Genomic DNA, 24,198 nt, shown 5'->3' with positions numbered 1-24,198 from the left:
GCTCATTTTAGTATACTTCAAGTTCAACAATTTTCAACAGCTTCGGTTTCTTATATTTTATTTAATTATTATTGCTATTATTGCTTTAAACATGTTTGATAACACTGAAAAATGAACATTTGGTCAGATTAAAAAAAATAAATAAAATAAAATAAAATAAAAAAATAAATATCAATTTTATATATAGTATAAATATAATTATTCTCAACAAAATGTGATTTCGTTGCTTATACTAAACACGTTTTTTAAAGTAGAGCGATTGTGTAATCAGTGTAATAAAATGTTAAAAAGTAAATCATAGCATAGAAATTAATATAAATATAGGCACTAAAATCACAGTGGTTATATAACCAGCCTCATTGGTTTGGTGCTAGGATGTGTGCTCGGTGTTTAATTTTATCCAGAGCATTAAAAATTTACACTCAAATCATATTGAATGTGTGTGTTAATATTATGTATGTGGTAATGTTACTCATTTCAATCACGTGGCACTGGTGTATGCATTTTGAATGATCTGGATTAGAGCTAGACCGTTCTAATGAAATATGATTCCCTTTCTAGTACTGTATTTATCAAATTCACTAAGTAAGGAATAAAACATAAAGGGGTGTGCTGTTATAGGCAAATAAACCATGATCAGATGACATAATGTGGACTGATGAAGTTACTATTACCAGCCTGAAGTGGGCCAATTTCCTATAACAACATGCCCTGAAGTGTTTTATTCCTTTTATACAACAATGTATTTAACAATTATTGCAAACTGTAATTGATTAACAAATGACATATCGTCTTTTTAAACTGTTCACAGTTATGTTTAATGTGAGAGCATTAGGGCATCTGTAAAATATGAACTGTTGTTCTCTCATCAGCCTCTCTTTCCTTCTTTCTTTATGTTATATTAAAATTAAAATAAGTCATTTTTTGCACAGGTTATAATACACAAGGTTGATGGGAGCCCATAACAGGGTGGGGGACACACTGGACAGGGTGTCAACCCATCACAGGACATAATCACACACCACAAAAAATTGAGAGTTGCCAATCAGTCTACAACACATGTATTTGGACTGGGAGGAAGACAAGATAACATGGAGGAAACCCCCAAAGCACATTAAGAACATGAAGACTCCACACACATAGAACCACCAATCCAAGATGTGTGAGACATATGTGCTAACCACTGAAGCTAACAGCTTGTCATGTTACGATGAAACCAATAATTGCAAAGGTGGCTGTTTTGAAACCTTTCCTGTGGTAAAAAACGTAAATGACGCTAAAAGCCGACAATGGAGGATCCATAAATGTGAATTTGACACATATGTGATATGTTTTATCTTTGGCAAATACAAAGAAAAAAAAGATATGTTTATTTTTTTGGACTTATTAAATGTGCACATTAGTATGAACCTTTCATTTTAGTTACTTTAAGATCTACTATCAGAGCTATTTTACATCTCATATAAAACAACTGACCAATCAGATTCAAGAACAGTGCTGTGGCATAAGCATTTAATAACACACAATTCTCACCTCACTTGTAACCTTGGTTAGATCTTTAGGTTTCAGTGCATGAGGTCATTTAAACAAAAATCTTAAAATTCTTAATGTTAAGAATTCTCAGAAACCTTTACCTGGCGGTGTAAAGCATCCTACGTTGTAGCTACACCTTAAATTTCAGTAGCTTTGCTTTTTGTAGCCTATCTGTTGCTCTGCATAATTTCTTATCTGCTACTGCTGATCAGATATTATTTGGATGGTGGATTATTCTCACAGCAGTGACACTGATGTGTAAGTGGATCAGTCAGCTTTAAACACCACAGTGTGAAAGTATATCGACCAAATAAATCCAGCCAACAACAGTCCTGTGATCAGAAGTAGAGAGTACAATTCACCCACACTGTGCATGAAAAAACCCCAAATCAGAGCTCTAGTCTCTAACTGTACACATACAAGATGGACTAACAATATCTTTTTAATAAAAGTCATGATCAGATGTTTCTACATACACAACAGCCCTAATAGGACGGCAATCGTTTTACGCAAGATGTCATGTCATCCTTTATATTGGCGTATATACTGTAGCAAACGAAAAAAATTGAATTTTATCACAAAATAAAACCTCAGTGCGATATGATCACACTGGCACTCCCAAGCGGTAAAGGAGCTCACAAGTTTGAACATCCACCGAAGATACCATTGCTATCTGTGGCTGTCTAGTCCAAAAGAGCGTAATTACACACACTCAGATTGCGTTACTCTCCCAACTGCGACATTAACCAAATGTGGACATCTGTGATAAAGAAGACCACAGTTATCGCTTTCTTCTACGTATTTGGCTGCCATGTAATGTATAAACAACAGTTAAGGATACCTTAACTGACAAAGATTGAGTTGGCTGGCTTTGGTTGTTAGCTTTCACCCTACCCAATTGGTATTATTGGGAACTGGGAATAATTAAAGGCAATTAGGATAGCTTAGCTGAAAGAAAATAGCAGTAGCAAAGCACAGTACATTTACCCTAAACTATTGTTATTGACTAACCTGTAAATAGATAAATACATAAATGGAAAATACAGGTATTTTTTTAATTAAAACGTAAAAACACCTTTAACATTGTGGTAAACTGTTAACCCATTTAAGGATAGGCTCCAGGCTTCCGTGACCCTGTGTAAGATAATCAGTAAAGAAAATAGATAGATGGGTAGATGGATGGAAATTTGCCATTGATGATGTCAGAGCAAAAGTAACATTGTGTGAATTGATCTAACTGCTGCTTCAGCTATAAAAGGGGTAAAGACAATTTCCCATTTTGCGGTAAAAGTGTCTCCCATATCGCTGTATCAAGGGGTCAAATTTTGAATTGCAAATACTACAAATAAACAGCAGATGCAATTCCCCAATTCCCTAGAAATTGGTTTATGATCTTATAATATCATCACGTATAAAACAACAAATAGATCTGTGGGAATAGAACGCATGTTTTCCTTAATCAAATATGTGTTGGCTTACCTGAAACACATCGCATCATGTCAAAAAGTGTACAAAAATGATGGCCAATCCAATATTCAAGAGCATCACCATGGCAACTAAAATAGAATTCAGACCCTGGAATGTAAATTAAACAAACAGTTATGGCAAAAGAAACAACCAGAAATTAAACCTGTTTACCTCATTGACAGGAAATTATATTATATATTACACACATGACTTACCGTATCACCTTCTAACACCTCATTTGTGATCTCCATGCTGGCCTTCTTGGTTTCTGTGAGACTCTTTGGTTTTACACTTTCTTGTTTCCTGAGCTTTGTCTCTAGTTTTGGCGTGGGTGACTGTACCTGTTTCGGAGGTGGTAGCATTCGAGCTAAACTGGGCTGGGTAATTTCTGACTCTTCCTCCTCCGGTTCTTCTGGTGGAGGGATGTTCTTCTGTGTTTTCACATAATAGCTATGATAAGCAGTGTGTAATTGGCCATTTAATGATGGTACGTTGAGCTTGGGCGGCTTTGGTGGTGCAGTATCTTGATTTTTAACTGGAGGAGCTTTGCTTGTTTCAGCTACAGTGGTGGCTCGTTCATCTTTGTTAATCTTATGGGATATAGCGCTGTTGTCTTTGCTAATTTTACGGGTTGCCGTAGTGCTAATCTTTCGTGTCACACCAGTACTTGTTTGTTGATCTTTCTTTGTTGGCGATAACGGTGGTGAGGGAGACGGGCTTTGCGCAGGCGAGTGCGATGGAGTCGTGCCGCGGCGATAAAAAGGACTGCCTGATGAGTGTACTTTCTCCTCCTTCTTCTTCTCCTCCACTGGTGGAGTGTCTTTAACTTCCTCCACATGCTCTGTGAAGTTTTGCTTGATGTACTCAAGGCCTGTGACAGAAAGAACAGGATATCGAACATGAGGAAAAGTCACTCATCAAGGCATTAAAACAGATATCTGATATACTGATAGCTGAAGATATGAAAAATTGTATTGATGCTTCCCTCCAATCCTCCCATGTAATCTGATTTACGCTCCAGGCAGGAAAACAGATTAAAAGACTAGATGATTTGCACATACTTTCATGAGATTTCTATCCATATTTTATGTGAATGCTGAACTCTGAGTAAAGTTTGTGGTACAGCAATGGCTGCTTCCCAAACTACAGATTCAGTACCAGCGCTAGAGCCTGTATGAAAAATATCTTGTCCATGAATCACAATCAGTCAAGTTATGAAACGAATGAATAAACAGTAACAACATAACCCTGGAGTTGCATAATGCTGTTTCTGAGAAATCTGATCTCCAAACTATTTAATCCTGTAAAACTGTCACATGCTTTGAGAGATTAATGTCTCTTTTGATTATAACTTCAGCAGTAACCCTTTATTAATGATACTCTATATTATACTATATATATATAGTATAATAACATCTTTATTCATTTTAATATTTTAACTATCTAAGGTAAAATTTTACAGACAAATATGAAATATAAATATTCATGCTTGAGCTAATCGATGCTCTTGTGACTGCAAAATATTTATCTTTAAATCAACACCAACGAATTGAATCCACAATTTGTTGAACAGATTCAAATTAAGGTCAGCATGAAGCTGCAGGATCACTTTCCTCATCTCCCTTAAATAGACAGAAAGTCACTGCTGATGAAGGGATTGCTACCATTCTATTATGAGAAGCTGAATGGGAAAAGCATGACAGTAATTACCAGGCACGTGCCTCGAACATCGGCAAATGATTTCACAATAAAGAGCGTTAATTTCACATAAAATTCACAGTAGACAAATACATTATATGGTAAAAGGTTTGTAAACACCTGACCATCACAACCGTATGTCTTGTTTTTCAAAGTTTGAACCACACATAATATTGTAAGATGTCTTTGTATGTTGTGACATAAAGAAAAAAAATCCTAAACTTGCTCCAGCATGACAATGCCCTTGTGTACAATGCGAGCTCCATGAATACATGGTCCGAGTGGAAGAACTCATGTGACCTGTACAGAGCCCTGACCTCAACCCCACTGGGATGAACTGGAACATGAACTGAACCCCAGGCCTCCTCATCTGACATCAGTACCTGATCTCACTAATGATCTCGTTGCTAATTAGGCACATAATCCCCATAACTGCACTCCAAAATGTACAACGACTTCCCAAAGGAGTGAAGAGTAACGAGGGGAGAGAAAAAAAATCAAAATATCAAAATTTAAAAAATATAAGAAGAAACTGAACATTGCAGCTTTTCAGGTTAATCTTCAGTTAGATTTATAAACATACAACATTAACTCTTTTTTATCAGTCTTTTTCTGAAACACACAATTATCTCTTGTTAGACAGGAGATTCCTCTTCCTGTTCCACATTCACTACAGATTTCATGCACAGACACTAGAAAGCAATGGAAATGAAAACAAACAAGTGCATGGTGTACATGCATTCAATGCACTTTGTTCCTACACCCGTTTATCTGCACTGATAATAATTTAGAAAGGTCACCCACTTCAAGCGGCACTATTCGTATTTAAGTGACATGTCGACATGAACAGTGGATGAAGAGGTTAGGGGTGACTATATAATACCATGGAATGCACCTTGAACAAGAGGAAAAAACGGAAAGAGGGAGAGAGAGAGAGAGAGAGAGAGAGGAGAGAGAGAGAGAGAGAGAGAGAGAGGACAGAAGAAGCAGACTGAGGTCGCATGTTCACAGGTCTGACTGAAGGAATGGACAGCTGCTGTGAGTCAGGGACTCAATCACCGTTCTGCCATTGCAGCCATTCCAACATGGCGATTTCAGATTTGAACAAAGCAGGCTCATCTGCATCGCAAAGGTCACTGCTGTCACACACTCCTGTTCTAATCTAACGGAAACGTGCAGGCGTTCTTTATTTTACTGTGATGCTTATAGTTTCATTTCTGATTTTATCTCTGCTTTAACTTCCCATTACTCCTTTGATTTTCTTGCTCTAACAGAAACCTGGATATCCCCACAGAACACTGCTACACCAGCTGCTTTATCCTCCGCCTATGCTTTCTCTCACTCACCACGAGAAACAGGCAGGGGTGGGGGTACAGGTTTATTGTTGTCAAAGAAATGGTGCTTTAAACCTCTACTCTTCTCTAATTTAACCATCTCTTCTTTTGAATTTCATGCCATTTCAGTTACCTCTCCTATCAACCTTGTTATCATTGTTGTCTACCGCCCTCCTGGTCCCCTAGGAAACTTCCTGGAAGAAATGGACTCACTGCTTAGTGCTTTCCCTTCTGATAGCTCCCCCCTGACAGTGCTTGGTGACTTCAACCTCCCCTCTGACAAGCTACATTCTTCTTCCCTCCTGTCTCTTCTCGACTCTTTCTCCCTCACACTCAACAGCTACATCCCCACACACAAAGGAGGCAATGTTCTGGACCTGGTTTTCACCCGTCCTTCTCCAGCTACAGATGTGACTGCTACCCCACTCCACGTCTCTGATCATCACCTGGTATCCTTCACCATCACTCTACCTATCTTACCTAAAACTACCTCTCACCCCCTTGCTCTTACTCGCCGCAACCTTCACTCTGTCTCACCTTCATCTGTAGCTTCTGGCACTCTTTCTTCCCTTCCTGATGCTAAGTCTTTTTCCTCACTACCCTTAGACTCAGCCACAGATACTTTCCTCTCATCTCTTTCCTCAACTATGGACTCCCTCTGCCCTATGTTCACTACACCCAAGAAAACTTCTTCTTCTGCTCCTTGGCTTTCAGATGTGCTGTGCAACAATCGAAGAGAGCTAAGATCATCAGAGAGAAAGTGGAAGAAATCACAACTTGATGCAGATCTTGATTTTTACAGAACACTTCTTGTCAAGTTCTCCTCAGATGTGACTTCTGCCAAGACTTCCTTCTACAAGGAAAAGCTTGAAGCTTCCTCACATGACCCTCGGAAATTCCACAACATCATCTCTTCTCTGCTCAACCCCCCGGCTCCACCTTCTTCATCCTCCCTGACTGCAGAAGACTTTGCTTCTTTCTACCAGGAGAAGATTGAGGAAATCTGCCGGACCTTCACTTCAGCCCCGACTGCACTTACATCTCAGAGTATGGATTCCCCTACACCTTCGTTGTCACATTTTTCAACTGTGGCAGCAGAAGAGATTTTACAACTCATCCAGTCCTGCAATCCTACCACCTGCCCACTGGATCCACTCCCTACCACTATGCTCCAGACCATCTCACAAGACCTCTTGCCCTTCATTTCCACTATCGTCAATAGATCCATAGCATCTGGTCAGGTACCAACTACTTTCAAGAGAGCAAGGGTTATTCCCATCCTAAAGAAACCTGCTCTGGATCCATCAGACATCAGTAACTACAGACCGGTATCACTTCTCTCATTTCTTTCAAAAATTCTTGAACGCATTGTCTATAATCAACTGTCTGTCTATCTCTCACAGAACAACCTTCAAGATCCCAAACAGTCTGGCTTTAAAGCAGCTCACTCTACAGAGACAGCCCTTTTGGATGTCTCTGAGAAGCTACATACTGCTAGATCAGCCAAACTATCATCCATCCTTATCCTCCTTGACCTTTCAGCAGCGTTTGATACGGTCAACCACAAGACTCTCTTATCCTCCCTCAAGAGTCTTGGGATTTGCGGATCAGCTTGGGAATGGTTTGCCTCCTACCTGGAAGGACGCTCATATCAAGTAACATGGAGGGGAGTGACATCTGCTCCACGCAGACTCTCCACTGGTGTCCCACAGGGCTCAGTACTTGGTCCTCTTCTTTTCTCCTTGTATACTCACTCTCTTGGTGAAGTTATTTCATCACATGGGTTCTCTTACCACTGCTATGCTGATGATACACAACTTATCTTCTCTTTCCCACCCTCAGATGCCACAGCTTCTGACCGGATCTCAGCATGTCTGGCAGGAATTTCATCATGGATGACTGCTCATCAGTTAAAGCTCAATCCTAGCAAAACTGAACTGCTGTTCATCCCAGGTGATTCATCCCCAGGTCACGATCTTGCTATATCCTTGCACAACGATCTGATCTCCCCTTCAGCCACAGCTCGCAACCTTGGGGTAACCATGGACAATCAACTGTCCTTTTCCTCTCATGTTGCAAATGTGACTCGCTCATGTCGGTTTCTTCTCTACAACATTAGAAGGATTCTGCCATTTTTGTCCACACAGACTGCCCAGGTACTTGTTCAGTCTCTTGTCATTTCTAGACTGGATTACTGCAATGCACTGCTGGCAGGTCTACCTATGAACGCAATCCGTACTCTGCAAATGATCCAAAATGCAGCTGCCCGGCTTGTTTTCAACCTGCCAAAGTTCTCGCATACCACCCCGCTGCTGCGATCCCTCCACTGGCTTCCGGTAGCCGCACGCATCCGGTTCAAAACACTGATGCTGGCCTACAAAGCCAAAAATGGACCAGCTCCCTCTTACCTCAAAGCCCTCATCATTCCTCGCACTGCACCCTGTAACCTCCGATCTACCAGCACTGCTCGACTGGTTCCACCATCTCTCAGGGTAAGAGGCAAGTATACTACAAGACTCTTCTCTGTACTGGCACCAAGGTGGTGGAATGAACTTCCCATAGAGGTCCGGACAGCCGAGTCACTGGCTATTTTCAAGCGGCGGTTGAAGACCTACTTATTCAGGAAGCACTTCAACTAGCACTTCTTTCCTTATCCTTTGCATTTAAAAAAAAAAAAAAAAAAAAAAACCTTTGACACTTTTTCATTGTAACTTTGAACAAATGTTTTAAACTCATGGTATCTTAAGTATGTAACCTAGTGAACCAGCATTAATGTATTCAGTGTTAGAGATTTAAGCACTTATGTACGTCGCTCTGGATAAGGGCGTCTGCCAAATGCTGTAAATGTAATGTAAATGTAAATTTCTGGCTCTGATTATTACAATATACAACACCGAAACAGCTAGACCTTAACATTCTATCTTTACAACACCAGCCACTAGATTTACACTAAAGCTGGTTTATTTCCATGAAATCATAACCAAGGCTTAAGAAAACTTAAAGAAACCTTTGAAATTTTTCTTTTTTTATATTGAAATTATAAGACGTATTGATTCTATTACTACTTTGTTTGGTTGCTGCTGTATTTTTTTTTTGTGTTATTTCAGTGAGAACATAGCAGGCTGTGCGGTGCTGATATCACATGGAGACAATTACGGAATTTGGTAGACGCTTATCCAGAGCAAATTATGTTTATCACATATATACAACTGAGCAATTGAGAGTTAGGGGCCTTGTTCAAGGGCCCAGCGCTGGCAGCTGAACTCCTGATTTGTAGTCTGAACCACTGAGCTGCCACTTCTGTATTGCTAGTGCAGTTACAATGGTGTTTAATAGTAGATTCAATTGGGAAAAGAGATAATAATCAGGTTTCCTGTTAGCACTGAAAAACAAAAGAGCAACAGCTTATTTTATACAGCAATCTCATGTTAATTGGACTCAGAGTTCCATAATGCAATGCTGCAATAGGACGCAGTTGTTTCCTAGTTACAGAGTCTCAACTTGGCCGGTTAGTGATGTATGAGACGATGAGGCACTGATGGTTGGTAGAAATGAAGTAAAGAACTAAATCTAACTCCACCATCATCTTCAGCTCATCGATTTCCATTGTAGGTAACGTAGAAAACCAAATCATGACCAGCATGTCAATGAAAGTTAAAATTCTGTTAATGTTAATGATAAAGGTTAATGTGCTAGTAGCTCAATGAGGATTTTCCCTTTAAGATCTAAAATAATTCCACTCATATTAACACAGCTTCACACCTTGAAAAGTCTAACTGCATTAATGGTGGCAGTAAGGTGGAGTGCAGTCATTTTAACTACTCAGAAAAGTAACAGAGATCAAGATTGTGACAAATCTCCGCTTCATGGCCAGGGGAAACGTACTGGGAAGATGTTATTCAGTTTTGTCACCTAATTAAGAGGCCTATTTACATAGTTACATAGTTTACATAGTTAGATTTCAATTTCATTTTAACATATAATAGTAAACATCAGCGCAACACAACACAAACACAGCGGGTATAAAAAATACAAACCCCTTTTAAAATGGCAGGTTTTTGTGGTATTAAAAATACCCAGATAAATCACTTCTTCTTTTTTTTTTTAATCTTTTTGTAATAAAATTACAAAATATAACAATTAAGTAGAAAACAATCAGAAAAATATAATATCCTAATTGCCAAAGTGTTCACACCCTTTTATTATCTGGTTGTAACTGTGTTTATAATGAACCGGTTATGTTCAATCGTATGTTCAAATTATCATACAGCTGCAATCAAATAAATTATATTCTGATTATAACCCCAAATAAATATCAGAAGGTTCGATATCTCATCTGAGAAAATATCAGCATTTGTAACCATTTGGGAAACAAAACAATCCTCAATGTGTACCCCAAGGATCAATTCTTGGTCCCTTTATCTTCATCATCAATGGTCTGACAATATGGTGATATGATCTTCGGAGCTTTCTCAGTGACAGCTCTCTGTTTCTTTCACCGTTGTATAGGTATGTATACATTAAGACATATGTTTTCTGTTCTGGCACCGAGGTGGTGGAATGATCCTCCCCTAGATGTCTGAAAAGATGAGTCACTAGCTGTCTTCAAACGACGGGTGAAGACCTACTGTACCTCTTCCTGAAACACTTAAACTAGCACTTGTTTTCCTTGTTTGTTTTATGGGTATATTAATTACATAATTATATATATATTATGTATTCATTGCTAGAGACTCCAAAGCACTTTTACAGTAGATAGATAGATAGATATTAGAAATATAAATTTGCATAAATTTGCATATCTATCTACTCCAAAAGTGCTTTGAAGTCTCCAGCAATGAATACATAATATATATAATTATGTAATTAATATCTATCTATCTATCTATCTATCTATCTATCTATCTATCTATCTATCTATCTATCTATCTATCTATCTATCTATCTATCTATCTATCTATCTATCTATTTGAACTCTTGGGACTAGTAATTATTAATTGAAACTGAAGAAATGATTTCTTTAATGCGAGCCATGAATGGTCGTGTTGTTATGGTACAAGCCGACTGCTGTGCTGCTAAAGTCCCTCCAAAAGCTTTGTGTACTTCCAAACCAAACAGTGCTTCATTGTAGTCATAGAAACAGCTTTCAATAGATGTGGTCTTACATTACATCTGCCCGTAAAACCAGTTTCAGCTGCTCGGAAGAAGTGAGTATGTGAAAGCAGTGTGGGAGAAAACTCCTTTAAGCATTATGGCATAAAAAACTCAACCAACTTCAAAGTTGATTTGAAGCGCCAATTGTCGCGCCAATATAAAGACTCAATTTTAACCCAGTTTAGTTCTGTCTAACTGCCACCCACTAGTGTGTGCATAGGGCTGGATTTGAATTAGATTTTTTTCACTCTTTTCCTCCCTAATTTAATCACCTGCCAATTCCTTCCCACCAGTCAACTCTCCACCAGCTCAGCTATTATACAACACTTACCAAATGAGGAGGTTGAAGGCTAATGCATGCTTCCTTTGAGACTCATGAAGCCAGTCAACAGCATCTTTTCAAACCGGTGCTCATGTCACAGGGCAGAGTAACACACACTCGGAGGAAAGTGTTAGCTACCAATTTCCACATACCTAAACTCACAGACACCTGTGATTAACTAGTGTCACTCTATTGGCTGGGGAGAGGGTATGCCATCTTACACATTATGTCCAGATTGTCCTTCTATGGCTCCCTGGGTGTGGCATCTTCTAGATTTACCAGCAATAATTTCTAAAGAATGCACTTTGTATAAAGAAATGTCATATAAGCCAAGAAAACCATGGCCATGACGAAGCAGGGTAATTCATTTTGTAGGGTTTAGATGCTTGCTGCTCAGCACAAACAATAACTTGAGTGTGTGTGTGTGTGTGTGTGTGTGTGTGTGTGTGTGTGTGTGTGTGTGTGTGTGTGTGTATGTGTGTGTACCTGGTTGCTGGAAGTCAGGAGCTAATTCACTTGCTATAGTCCTTGCAAGTTCTGACTCTTGGTCAGCAGCAAGTGCAGCCTGGTCTGCTGATTCACTCTTTGTTCTGGCATGAGTTGTCCTGTAGCACACACAAACACACACAATCACACACACACAATTCAGCAGTAGGCACTATTGATATACATTATCAGACAGATGGGCAGCTGATGATTCTATAGACATGAAGACATCTGTGACATGAAGCCACTTAACTGTCATACTATTCTTTCATTTCTGCTCTTTAAAATGAAGAGTAGTCTATAGGCATAATGTCAACACACACACACACACGCACACATGCACACACACACACACACACACACACACACACACACACGCATGCGCACACACACACACACACACACAAAGAGGAGGAGAGATCCTGTATTTTACCCACACAATTCATCAGTCATCACAGTGCACAAAAAAAAGTTCATATTTCAAGTGTTTGCATTTTAACTGTTGCTCAAAATAGACATCAGCGTTGGTGTGTTATGAATGGTAAAGTCCCGCCCACACCATCATCTGACTAATCCAATTACCGGCTCTATCCTGAATGTTAGAATTCATGTCTAGTTAGAGTCCTTGGTATAACATTTGCAGTTTTTAAACATTATTTAAACTAAACAGTATTTTTTTTGAGGTTCCCTTATTATGTACATTCACAGATATGATAAACAACATACAGTAAGTTTGTGGTTATTTTCCTAAATTGTTCACATGCTACGAAATTCATCAGAGACCTTCACATGTCTATTCCAGATGAGGATTTTATTTTATTGTTCTATGTGAAGAAATTCAACACCATTTACACCATCATTTACCATTGTTTTATTTTGTGCATCAGCACTGGTATAACATTCTGCGCAGCAAAAACCCTATGTGTGTAGTGTTTCTGTAGCTTCTGTATTTATTCAAACAGATAATTACATATGCTCGCCAGTTAGTTTCCAGACTATTAGCTATAGTAACAATAGCAATAGTAATGATTTTCCCTTTTCAAGGGGATCGTCTAACACAGTATTTCTATTCATTGTCCCAAACCTACATAATAATATGTCCAAACATACAACACTGTTATACACTCAGTAAACACAGGATACACCTGGGAACACACGTGCATTCATTCATTCATTCATTCTGTTAGTCATTCACATGGAAGCAGCATAAGGCATAAAAGCACATAAGAGCCTCAGTTTAAGGGAATATTCCAGATGAACACTAAAGTGTGGGAAAATATCTTGCCAGTGTTTCATTTTGTGTAACTGCTCTTTGTGTAATGTCATGTGGCTGGGAGTGCTAACTGCACAACTGGCTTGTATTATTCTTAGAAATTGAACAGTTTTATATATTTTATCTAGAAAATTCTTATCTAGAGGCACTATCACCTGTGATTGACCTGTAATGCTGCTCCTGATCCATTACAAAGCAGTGAAACACATCCTAACGCCTTCCTCGTACAGGATGTCAGAGACGGCTACGATTGGTTAGTGTCTGTGATTGACAGCAGTGGTACTGTGCGAACCAGACAGCATTACGGTCTTTGTGAGCGTTTCAGAAACTGAAAATCTTCCGGGATTTTCATGTGGAACGTTCGACAAGAGTTTATTGAGAATGATGCAAAAACAAATCCACTGAACAGCAATCCTGCTAGCAGAAACTGTAAGCCTTGCTGATGAGAAAAGTCAGAGGAGAATGACCAGACTCAGTAACACAAATAATCAGTTTTTCCAACTTGGTGAGATGAAGAACATCTCCAAAAGCAAAATGTATCTAAACTTGCAGAAGATTACATTGGGATGCACTTGATGCACTGTGAGCCAAGAGCAGGAAATCTGAGGCGTCAGGTAGAACAGTCGAAGACAGAAGAAGCAGAAGAGCAGTCAGCTCTGCTTTTTCCTCAATCTTCAACAATCTGGTTTCAGGTAACCTTCGTCCATTGATTCCTCGGATTCCTCAGTTCAGTATTGTATAAATAGCATGATATTACAAATGCCTGTGTATTCTGGCAGTAAAAAATGTCAGTTGTCTGTAATGTGCATAATCTTGTGTGTGCATATATATATATATGTGTGTGTGTGTGTGTGTGTGTGTGTGTGTGTGTGTGTGTGTGTGTGTGTTTGTGTGTGTGTTTGTGTGTGTGTGAGAGAGACTGCAAGTCTGTAACCATGACAAAAGCACCAAAACAAGCAAGAATTAGCATTAGAAAAGACATGACCTGAATTTGGTTGTGGGAAGCAGCTGAAGGAGATGTATGTACATACACACACAAACACACATGCACACAAGCACACTTAATCTGCTTAATCCAGCGACTACTTTGAGATCACAGCTTAAAGTCGGTAATTTCAATTCAATCACATTATACAACCATACATGAATATTAAAATATGAAAAATGAATAGAAGAGATGAATAGTCAGGAAGGCAATATGAACAATCTCATCTAAAATATCTATACCCATCTCCATCCATGTACTTGGACGACTAGAATTGTAACTAATGTACGTGATGTGAATCTGCCTTTCTGAATAAAAAGATAATTTAAAAAAAAAGAAGAGATGAATAGTGTAGAAACCATCCTGTATATATAAAGTTTGTAAGTCTGACAAGTACTGCTGCATTCACTACATCAGCATAGCCATTATGATAATAACCAATGGCACAGATTATAACTGTGAATACAACAGTCCATACAGTCTGTCTGCACTCGCTTCTATCTACTTCCTGTGTGTATTATATTGAGCTGTTCTAATGGTACAGTGTGTTTTTATTCACACAAACTACACATACACATGTATAACAACACATAATTACACATGTATTACATATTCATAACTTTATTTCTAAGAGTCGTCCTATATTCATACCACAGTATTTCATTTCACTTATTTTATTTTTTCATAAATTTTATTTTTTATGTCATTTTATTTTATTGTGTTTCAATTCCCTCCTTTTTTTTTAACCCTATTCCATTCGATTAGATTTTGTTTATAATACAGTTAAACAGTAAAAATCTGCATGTTGTACCATGTGTGATTTTTGTATATGACCAATAAAAGTTGAATTTGAATTGAACAAGAAGCCAAAAGAAAACCGAAAATACACAAAATCATCCAAAGATCAGTGAGTTTTTATGTTCACTGGATTATTAGTTCAGCCACAGGCTACTTTCATGAGCTCATCTCCTACAGTATCTTAACTTAATCTTAAATCCCTTAAATCCGTTAACCCTGTCCTCCTAAAAACTTCCTGAAAGAGCCAATCAAACTCAAACATTACAGTGTAAGAATCAATTAGCAAAAACTAATCGAACATGTTTACTTATTACTTATTTAAGAATCCATTATTCTTTATAACTCTGAGACACATTTGAGACCCTGATTTACTAAGATCACAAATAACAAGCACTAATTTTGTGTGCGTGCAAAAACGTGCCTTGTTTCTGCTCATTTCCTTAAAAATCATATGAATTCCATCACAGGCAAAGTAGTAGGAGGTAAACACACACACACACGCACACGCACACGCACACAGACACAGACACAGACACAGACACACACACACACACACACACACACACACACACACACACACACACACACACACACACACACACACACACTGTGTACAGTGTTCAATAGTTTTGTTAAAAAAACTCAAAATACTTATATATATATATTATATTGATATAAAATAAAATGTTGTGTATCAAATCTAATATTAAATCAACTTTCCTGAAGTAATCTCATCATTTTATTCAAATTATTCTGAAAAACTTTTCCAAAAAGTAAATCTATCTATCTATCTATCTATCTATCTATCTATCTATCTATCTATCTATCTATCTATCTATCTATCTATCTATCTATCTATCTATGTATTTATTTATTTGTTTTTTTTTTTTTGCTTTATTATATGAAACTAATGCCATATACACTTAGTGCCCTTTTTATTTTTTTAGTAGTATTTACTAAGATAGAGGTCGCAGGAGAAAAAGCCAGACTGATCAGAGCTCACAGGAAGTCTATGGCACATAAAATAAAACCTCTATACACACATACAGTAGTGAGCAAATAAGTGGAGCTCAGTTCTCAGTGAATAAGAATTCCTTCAAATATTTCAAAATGCATGAGAGGCCAGCGGTCTGGAGTGTAGCGCTGAAATAGATCTTATGCAACGAGGAAGTAGAACCAGCTTCGAATTTTCACACACACGACCTTCTGTTTGATTTTTACAGAACACAGGAAGCCATTTCTTAAAAGACACACAGCTGAAATGGGTCCAAAATCTGCTGTTTAGTGAGAAAAACATTTTGAGAAAAAAAAATCATCATGTATTAGAAGCCTGGTGTAAAGCAGCCCTTTATTGATCAGATTCTTCCATTAAAGTCATTCATAATTTAAAGAAACTAGCTAATGTTTTTGTATTACTCAGACACGGATCAATAAAGTAATTTCCTCTGGTAACGTTCTCATGTACAGACAACAATCGTTTATTTTCTGGGAAAAAATACAACAGCTCATATTTAAATGTAGGAAGATCTTAGTTAGCACTTAATTGGCTGCGGCGCTCATTACATGATCCAATTCATTCATTCATTCATTTTCTACCGCTTATCCGAACTTCTCGGGTCACGGGGAGCCTGTGCCTATCTCAGGCGTGATCGGGCATCAAGGCAGGATACACCCTGGACGGAGTGCCAACCCATCGCTGGGCACACACACACTCTCATTCACTCACGCAATCACACACTACGGACAATTTTCCAGAGATGCCAATCAACCTACCATGCATGTCTTTGGACCGGGGGAGGAAACCGGAGTACCCGGAGGAAACCCCCGAGGCACGGGGAGAACATGTAAACTCTACACACACAAGGCGGAGGCGGGAATCAAACCCCCAACCCTGGAGGTGTGAAGTGAACATGCTAACGACTAAGCCTTATCACCTTAAATTGTCATAACAACTAATTAGCTAAATAACTAATTACAAAGGTGACATTTTCCAGCTATAGCTGTTTAATAGCAAGCGTGTAATCATGAATACTTAGTAGAAGGTTAGTGTATATTTGAATATTTGGAAAAATCAGATGGCGTGATAATGAAATTAATTAATAAACGTAAATACATCATTTAAATTATTGTCTCTAAGGATGTCTGCGGAAATGGTTACGTTGTAGTCTGAAGAGGAAATATTCCGGTGTACATCCATGCCATGGTCAGAGAGATAGAGATCACACTATCCAATCTCCAATCTGATGTTTGATGTGAACATTACATATATAGTTAATCATTAAGAGGCAAAAAAGCTTCTTAAAGCAATCTCCATAAATGAAGCTGTTTGTTTGTTTGTTTGTTTGTTTTTTGCCATTTTCAAGCTTTCAGACTTTTTTTCATAATCTGAGTTTGACTGCAGGTGAATTTCGCTGTGCAGTTTTGTTGTCTGGAGCAGCAGGTATACAACATCATTCATCAGCTATATTAAACAACCATTAAAACTTAAGTTAGTCACCTTAACATTGAAATAATAAATAACAAATTTTCTTTAATGAGGCTGTCACTCATGTGATCATTAGACTGTAATTTAATGAGTTATAATTTTATTGTCAGATTTATTACTTCTGCTTTATTTTCTCATTCAAGCGAATACTATGGCCTGCTTCATCAAGCGGTGTTGTTTATTTTACTTCTAAATGCAGACTGACCTTAATATACAAAAATATACAAATTTACAAGTTAAATGATTATTAACCATAACCAAATTTAATTAAAAAAAATTTGGATATAGTAAATATTTTAGATTCTATTAAGATTAAAATAAAACTCAGGATTATCTCACTTTACCAGATTAATAAAAGAAAATCATAATGCCAAATAAACATCATCTAAATATTGAACAGATTTTACCCTCTCTCTCTCTCTCTCTCTCTCTCTCTCTCTCTCTCTCTCTCTCTCTCTCTCTCTCTTCCACCCACAGTTACTGAAAAAAAGTGTTTAACAGAGAGTAGAAGAATTACCATGGCAACACTGTAGCGTCCATGCATGAACAATCTGCCCCCCTTCACACACACACACACACACACACACACACACACACACACACACACACACACACACACACACACACACACACACACACACACACACACACACACACACACTCAATCACTCCTTCCGGTGTCCTGAACTGAATTCAACACCTGGAATTCACAGATTAAACCCGGTGAAGGAAAGGTCACATTGCCTGCCAAGTGTGTGTGTGTGTGTGTGTTTGTGTTTGTGTGTGTGTGTGTGTGTGTGTGTGTGTGTGTGTGTAATTGCCCAATCAAGCCTTGTCCACTTGCATTTTACTCCCCCATGAATAGAATAGCACAGAATGGTACTTGGTTTCCCAGCTGATTGGTCCAAACCAACAACAACAAAAAACAAAAAACCCAAAAACCGACCAAAATGGTCAGACGCACACCTACACCCACACCTATTCCCACACCTACTCCCACACCTACACCCACATCTACTCCCACACCTACACCCACACACTCTAGGTCTGTGGTGGAAACAATGGCAAATTTAAAAGCCTTTACAGAACTAGTAAACAAAACAAATTCAGCTCTTTAAACTGGATTAAATTTCATCTGCTATTAAATAAGACCTCAAAAATATTATCTGGTTTTGCTTAGTTTGTGTAATTATGTAGGTGTCAGAGGCTCATTGCGCGAACACCAGCACAGTCCGTTAACTAACACACACCTATTCGGTTGAGGACAGCCATATTTTCCACACTATAAAGTTTACCTTTGGCATTCAGGCAGGTACATTTCCATAAAGGCAAATATAAATGTTAACATTTTTTGAATTTTAGCATTAGCCAATTATACATTGAATATTTATTAGCGTGTTGAAGCCTGGCTTGCAGAAAGGTTACAGAAAGGAACACAACTCACGCTTGGCACTTAAACGACAGTCAAATGATTGTGTTCCCTGTGTTTATGAGAAGACTCATGGCATTTATGAATACATGTTATGAAACTGCTGATGTTGGTTGCTGATGGTTTGGTTTCATGACCACTTCCCCATCTTCCATAGGATATACAGTAACCTCAAAACCGCTCAAAACCGGTTCTGAAGCAGGTGAGAACAACTTCTGCTCTTCAGGACTGCTTTGAGTGCACTGACTGGAATATCTTCAGGGAGGCTGCAACCAACGGCGACTCCGTCAACTTGGAGGAGTACACGTCAGCAGTGACCAGTTACATCGGCAAGTGCATTGATGACGTGACCATCTCCAAGACCATCACTACACGCCCCAACCAGAAGCCGTGGATGACTGCTAATGTGCGTGCTCTGCTGAGGACTAGGGACCTAGCCTTCAGAACAGGGGACAGGGTGGCCCTAAGAACAGCAAGGGCCAAACTGTCCCGAGCCATCAGAGAGGCAAAGCGTGCACATGCCCAGACAATCCACAGCCACTTCCAGGACAGCGGAGACACCCGGCGCATGTGGCAGGGCATACAGGCGATCACAAACTACAAGACAGCTTCACCTGCTTGTGATAGCGATGCCTCCCTCCCAGACGCGTTGAACGAGTTCTACGCTCGGTTCGAGGTACAGAACAACGTTACGCCAAGGAAGACCATCCCTCGTCCCGACGACCAGGTACTCTGTCTATCCACGGCCGACGTGAGGAGATCTCTATGCAGAGTTAACCCACGGAAGGCTGCTGGACCAGACAACATTCCTGGCAGGGTGCTCACAGAATGTGCGGAACAGCTAGCGGATGTCTTTACGGACATCTTCAACATTTCCCTGAGCAGCGCCGTTGTTCCTACGTGCCTCAAAACTACCACCATCGTTCCTGTCCCAAAGAAGTCTACAGTGTCTTGCCTCAATGACTATCGTCCCGTTGCACTCACACCCATAGTTATGAAGTGCTTCGAGAAGCTCGTCATGAGGCACATCAAGACCCAGCTACCACCCTCACTTGACCCCCTACAGTTCGCGTATCGTCCAAACCGCTCCACAGACGATGCCATTACCACAGCCCTCCACTTAGCCCTCACCCATCTGGACAATAAGGACACTTATGTACGAATGCTGTTCATAGACTTTAGTTCAGCATTCAATACAATCATCCCTCAGCACCTGATTGGAAAGCTGAGCCTGCTGGGACTAAACACCTCCCTCTGCAACTGGATCCTGGACTTCCTGACTGGGAGACCTCAGTCAGTCCGGATCGGGAACAGCATCTCCAGCACCACCACACTGAACACTGGAGCTCCTCAAGGCTGCGTGCTCAGTCCACTGCTGTTCACTCTGCTGACTCACGACTGTGCAGCAATGCACAGATCGAATCATATTATTAAGTTCGCCGATGACACGACCGTGGTGGGTCTCATCAACAAGAACGACGAGTCAGCATACAGGGAGGAGGTGCAACAACTAACTGCCTGGTGTAGAGCCAACAACCTTTCTCTGAATGTGGACAAAACTAAAGAGATGGTTGTGGACTTCAGGAGAGCACAGAGCGACCACTCTCCACTGAACATCGACGGATCATCTGTAGAGATCGTCAAGAGCACCAAATTTCTGGGTGTTCATCTAGCGGAGAACCTCACCTGGTCACTCAACACCAGCGCCGTCACCAAGAAAGCCCAGCAGCGTCTCTACTTCCTCCGAAGGCTGAGAAAGGCACATCTCCCTCCCCCAACCCTGACCATGTTCTACAGAGGGACCATTGAGAGCATCCTGAGCAGCTGCATCACTGTCTGGTTTGGGAACTGTACGATCTCGGATCGCAAAACCCTGCAGCGGATAGTGAGGACAGCGGAGAAGATCATTGGGGTCTCTCTTCCCTCTATCATGGACACTTACACCACACGCTGCGTCCGCAAAGGCAACAGCATTGTCGATGACCCCACACACCCCTCACACACACTCTTCACCCTCCTGCCGTCTGGAAAAAGGTACCGAAGCATTCGGGCCCTCACGACCAGACTGCGTAACAGTTTCTTCCCACAAGCCATCAGACTTCTCAATAACCGAACTGTACTATACTGAGCACAACATACACACACATCATCTGTATGGACTGCACAGACCCTCACAAAACACACACACTGTTTTGCACACTTTTCTGCTGTTTTTGCACATATTGGACAATATCTCAGTCATCTGCTGTTTTTTGCACAACTCCATATATAATCCAAAGGACCTGCTGCTAAGAACCTGCTGCTGTTCATTCTTTTACTGCACAAAATATTGTTTGAACATTCAGTATTTACCGGTCGGTCGGCGCTGTTTCTGTTACTGTTTATTGTCTTTTGTGTATTGCATTTTTTGTACTTCTTGTATTGTCTTGTAACTTTATGTCTGCACTGTTTTTTGTCCTGCACTGTCTTTTGTCCTGCACTGTCTTGCTTGTCTTGTCCTGCACTGTTTGCACCAGGTTGCACAGTTGCACTTTATGTGGCTAAGACTACTTACATGTCCTTAGCCCTGTCTTTGTTTTATGTAGCACCTTGATCCTGGAGAAACGTTGTCTCATTTCACTGTGTACTGCAACAGCTATATATGGTTGAAATGACAATAAAAAGCTTCTTGACTCTTCTTGACTCTTGAACCTGAACAAAAGCAGAAATGTTAAAAAATAAAAAAAAAGTTTCAAAACTTATGTAACGTATGCAACTAATTCAAGGTAATATCTTGGTGTTACATCTTTTTTGGACGTAACATTTCTGTCTATCATGTCTCACAGCTTTAGAAAGTGAAATACACTGCATATATATTAATTAACCCTAATACACTGCGATATTGAATTAACCCTTGTATGGTCTGTGGGACTTATATTCATAAACAGAAACTTTGCTTCCTTGTAAAGTTGTTGATTTTTTTCCCCACTCATAACTTGATTAAATTTGATTTTCTTTCTTTCCTTTTTTATTACATTTTATTAAAAAACGAGTAGCACTTTAATTAAAAAATGTGATGTAATAAAGGTAAAGGGCAAATGTTAACCATATATGCTGTTTATATTGCTTGTAATTGGGATGAAGTAAACATCTGTAAGAGTATTTTAACATAAAACTTTTCGTTGTGTTGAATTAAAAACCTAAAAATGCAGCGGGTCAACCAGACTCACGAACACTGGCTGATTAACAAAAATACGAACAACATACAAGGGTTATATACATCGTTATGACGATGTATCCATTAGTCACATTTAGCTTTAACTGATAACTGATTACAACATAAGAATTACAATCACGGGTTCGATGTGCCACTTGAAATCTGATTTTATCACAGTGAGAATCAGCGAGCATTGTTTCTGCATTGTACTAATAAACTAGTGTAGCCTAGCAAGCAGAGATTGTCTTAATAAACTAGCAGCTTCTCTCACACAACAACTGAACCATCACACCGCTGCTGCACTGTTACATGATACGCAATATTGTCCTTATTATCATGGAGGATTATTAGAATCCACTTCGTTATGAACATTGTACACCTGCTTATTCATACGCTGATCAGCCGTTACATTACTGAGTCGGGCTGATAATAAACAAAAATCAAAACAAAAATCAAAACAAACGTGTAGCCAATGAGCAGAAAGGGGCGGGTCTTGTCAATATGGGCAGAGAGAGTGTTCAGTGCACATGTGTGACATTAGCAAAAAGCGGTTTTAACATTGACATGGAGGATAAAAACAAAGAAAGAAAGTGAAGAAAGACTTACGATAAGGCAAGAAGTAGGACGTGTTAATATAAGATCAGCTTTCCAGCGCTGGAGAGAACTGAAGGAGCAGGAAGTTGGCCACATATTCACAGGTTGGAGTTTCCCGAGTCAATAACTCCTGAGCTAAATGCTGTCACTACACAAATAACACCTCTTTTCTATCGTAGTAATGTAGAGAGGCAGCTACAACCGTGTTTTGTGTAGTAACAGTGTTTAGCTCAGGAGTTACTGACTCGGGAAAAAACTCAGGAGTTGTTCCAAATCCTGTGTTTAAGCAAAACTAAAGTTTGTTTCCATATGAAAAAGGTTGAACATTACATATCAGTTAATTGCAGTTAATGTTTCAATAAATATTCAGTTTGGCCCATGACTTTATCTCAGTTTTATATTTTGGCCCACTGTGAATTTGAGTTTGACACCCCTGGTCTATAGTGTTTCCACAGAATGGTGAGAAAAACAAAAAACATTGAGTGAGCGACAGTTCTGTGGATGGAAATGGAAGGATATAGTATTCTGTGGTGAGCCAAAAAAACATAGCAGTATGCACACAACAGCAAATGAGTTACAGCAAAATATCATGTTGGGTTCCTGAAGAACAAAAATCTGAGGATATCATGGGCACAGGCTCACAGAAACTGCCCAGCTGAATATAAGGCATAAAATGGTCCACTTTTCCAATTTTAAATTTTGCAGATTCAATTCGACAGTGCTCATGATTCTTGTTTTTGGTTGACAGGACTGGAAACATAATGGTCTTAGAACTCTAGAAACAATTCTATTGCTGCTGCTGTTTATTCATCTCATGGTTTGATTTAAATAGTGTATGATTGAGTTACTATAGACTTCCTGTCAGCTCAAAAGTCTGGTCATTCTCCTCTAAAATCTCCCAGAAACCGACTGCACAGCTGGTAAAATTATTACACACTCTATTCTTCTAAAAACTGAAATGATGGAAATGCTCACGTATCAGTGATTAAACTATTGTAAAAAATAAGAATAATAACAATAATGCAAGCCACCAATGTAAGCTTATTGATCCAGGTTATGTTTTCAGCCTCCGGTTCAACCGTGATTGTGAATTAATCTCTCTCTCTCTCTCTCTCTCTCTCTCTCTCTCTATCTCTCTCTCTCTCTCTCTCTCTCTCTCTCTCTCTCTCTCTCTCTCTCTCTCTCTCTCTCTCTCTCTCTCTCTCTCTCTCTCTCTCTCTCTCTCTCTGAACTCTTCTTGCCTAGCCCATTTTATGAGGTGCTGATGGAATAAATGGAAATAAACTCAGTACCTCAGTTAAAAAAAAACTCAATAAAAATAAATAAATAAGTAAATAAGTAAATAAATAATAATAATAATAATAATAATAATAATAATAATAAAATTATATATACATACAGTGGTGTGAAAAAGTGTTTGCCCTCCTGACTTTTTTTGCACGTT

At 39.2% G+C, this 24,198-nt stretch overlaps 1 protein-coding gene across 3 annotated transcripts in view; it reads right to left on the bottom strand.

Annotated features, from left to right (window-relative positions):
* Nucleotides 1-24,198, bottom strand: part of jph1a (junctophilin 1a) — a 34,756-nt gene that overhangs the window by 413 nt on the left and 10,145 nt on the right. The window contains exons 3-6 of one of the 3 annotated variants that reach the window (XM_047808722.1): nucleotides 11,995-12,113; nucleotides 3,216-3,871; nucleotides 3,013-3,108; nucleotides 122-2,293 (exon numbers count right to left, since the gene is read on the bottom strand). In XM_047808722.1, the coding sequence (XP_047664678.1) occupies nucleotides 3,028-3,108; nucleotides 3,216-3,871; nucleotides 11,995-12,113 (856 nt within the window). In that variant the 3' untranslated portion in view covers nucleotides 122-2,293; nucleotides 3,013-3,027. Of the gene's footprint in view, nucleotides 1-121; nucleotides 2,294-2,316; nucleotides 2,668-3,012; nucleotides 3,109-3,215; nucleotides 3,872-11,994; nucleotides 12,114-24,198 lie in introns of those variants that run through there. The other 2 variants (XM_047808723.1, XM_027174093.2) reach the window with 2 other exon arrangements.

The sequence above is a fragment of the Tachysurus fulvidraco genome, chromosome 25 (assembly GCF_022655615.1).
Source record: "Tachysurus fulvidraco isolate hzauxx_2018 chromosome 25, HZAU_PFXX_2.0, whole genome shotgun sequence".
In the NCBI taxonomy this organism is placed as follows: domain Eukaryota; kingdom Metazoa; phylum Chordata; class Actinopteri; order Siluriformes; family Bagridae; genus Tachysurus; species Tachysurus fulvidraco.
This window is presented reverse-complemented; position numbering and strand designations above follow the sequence as displayed.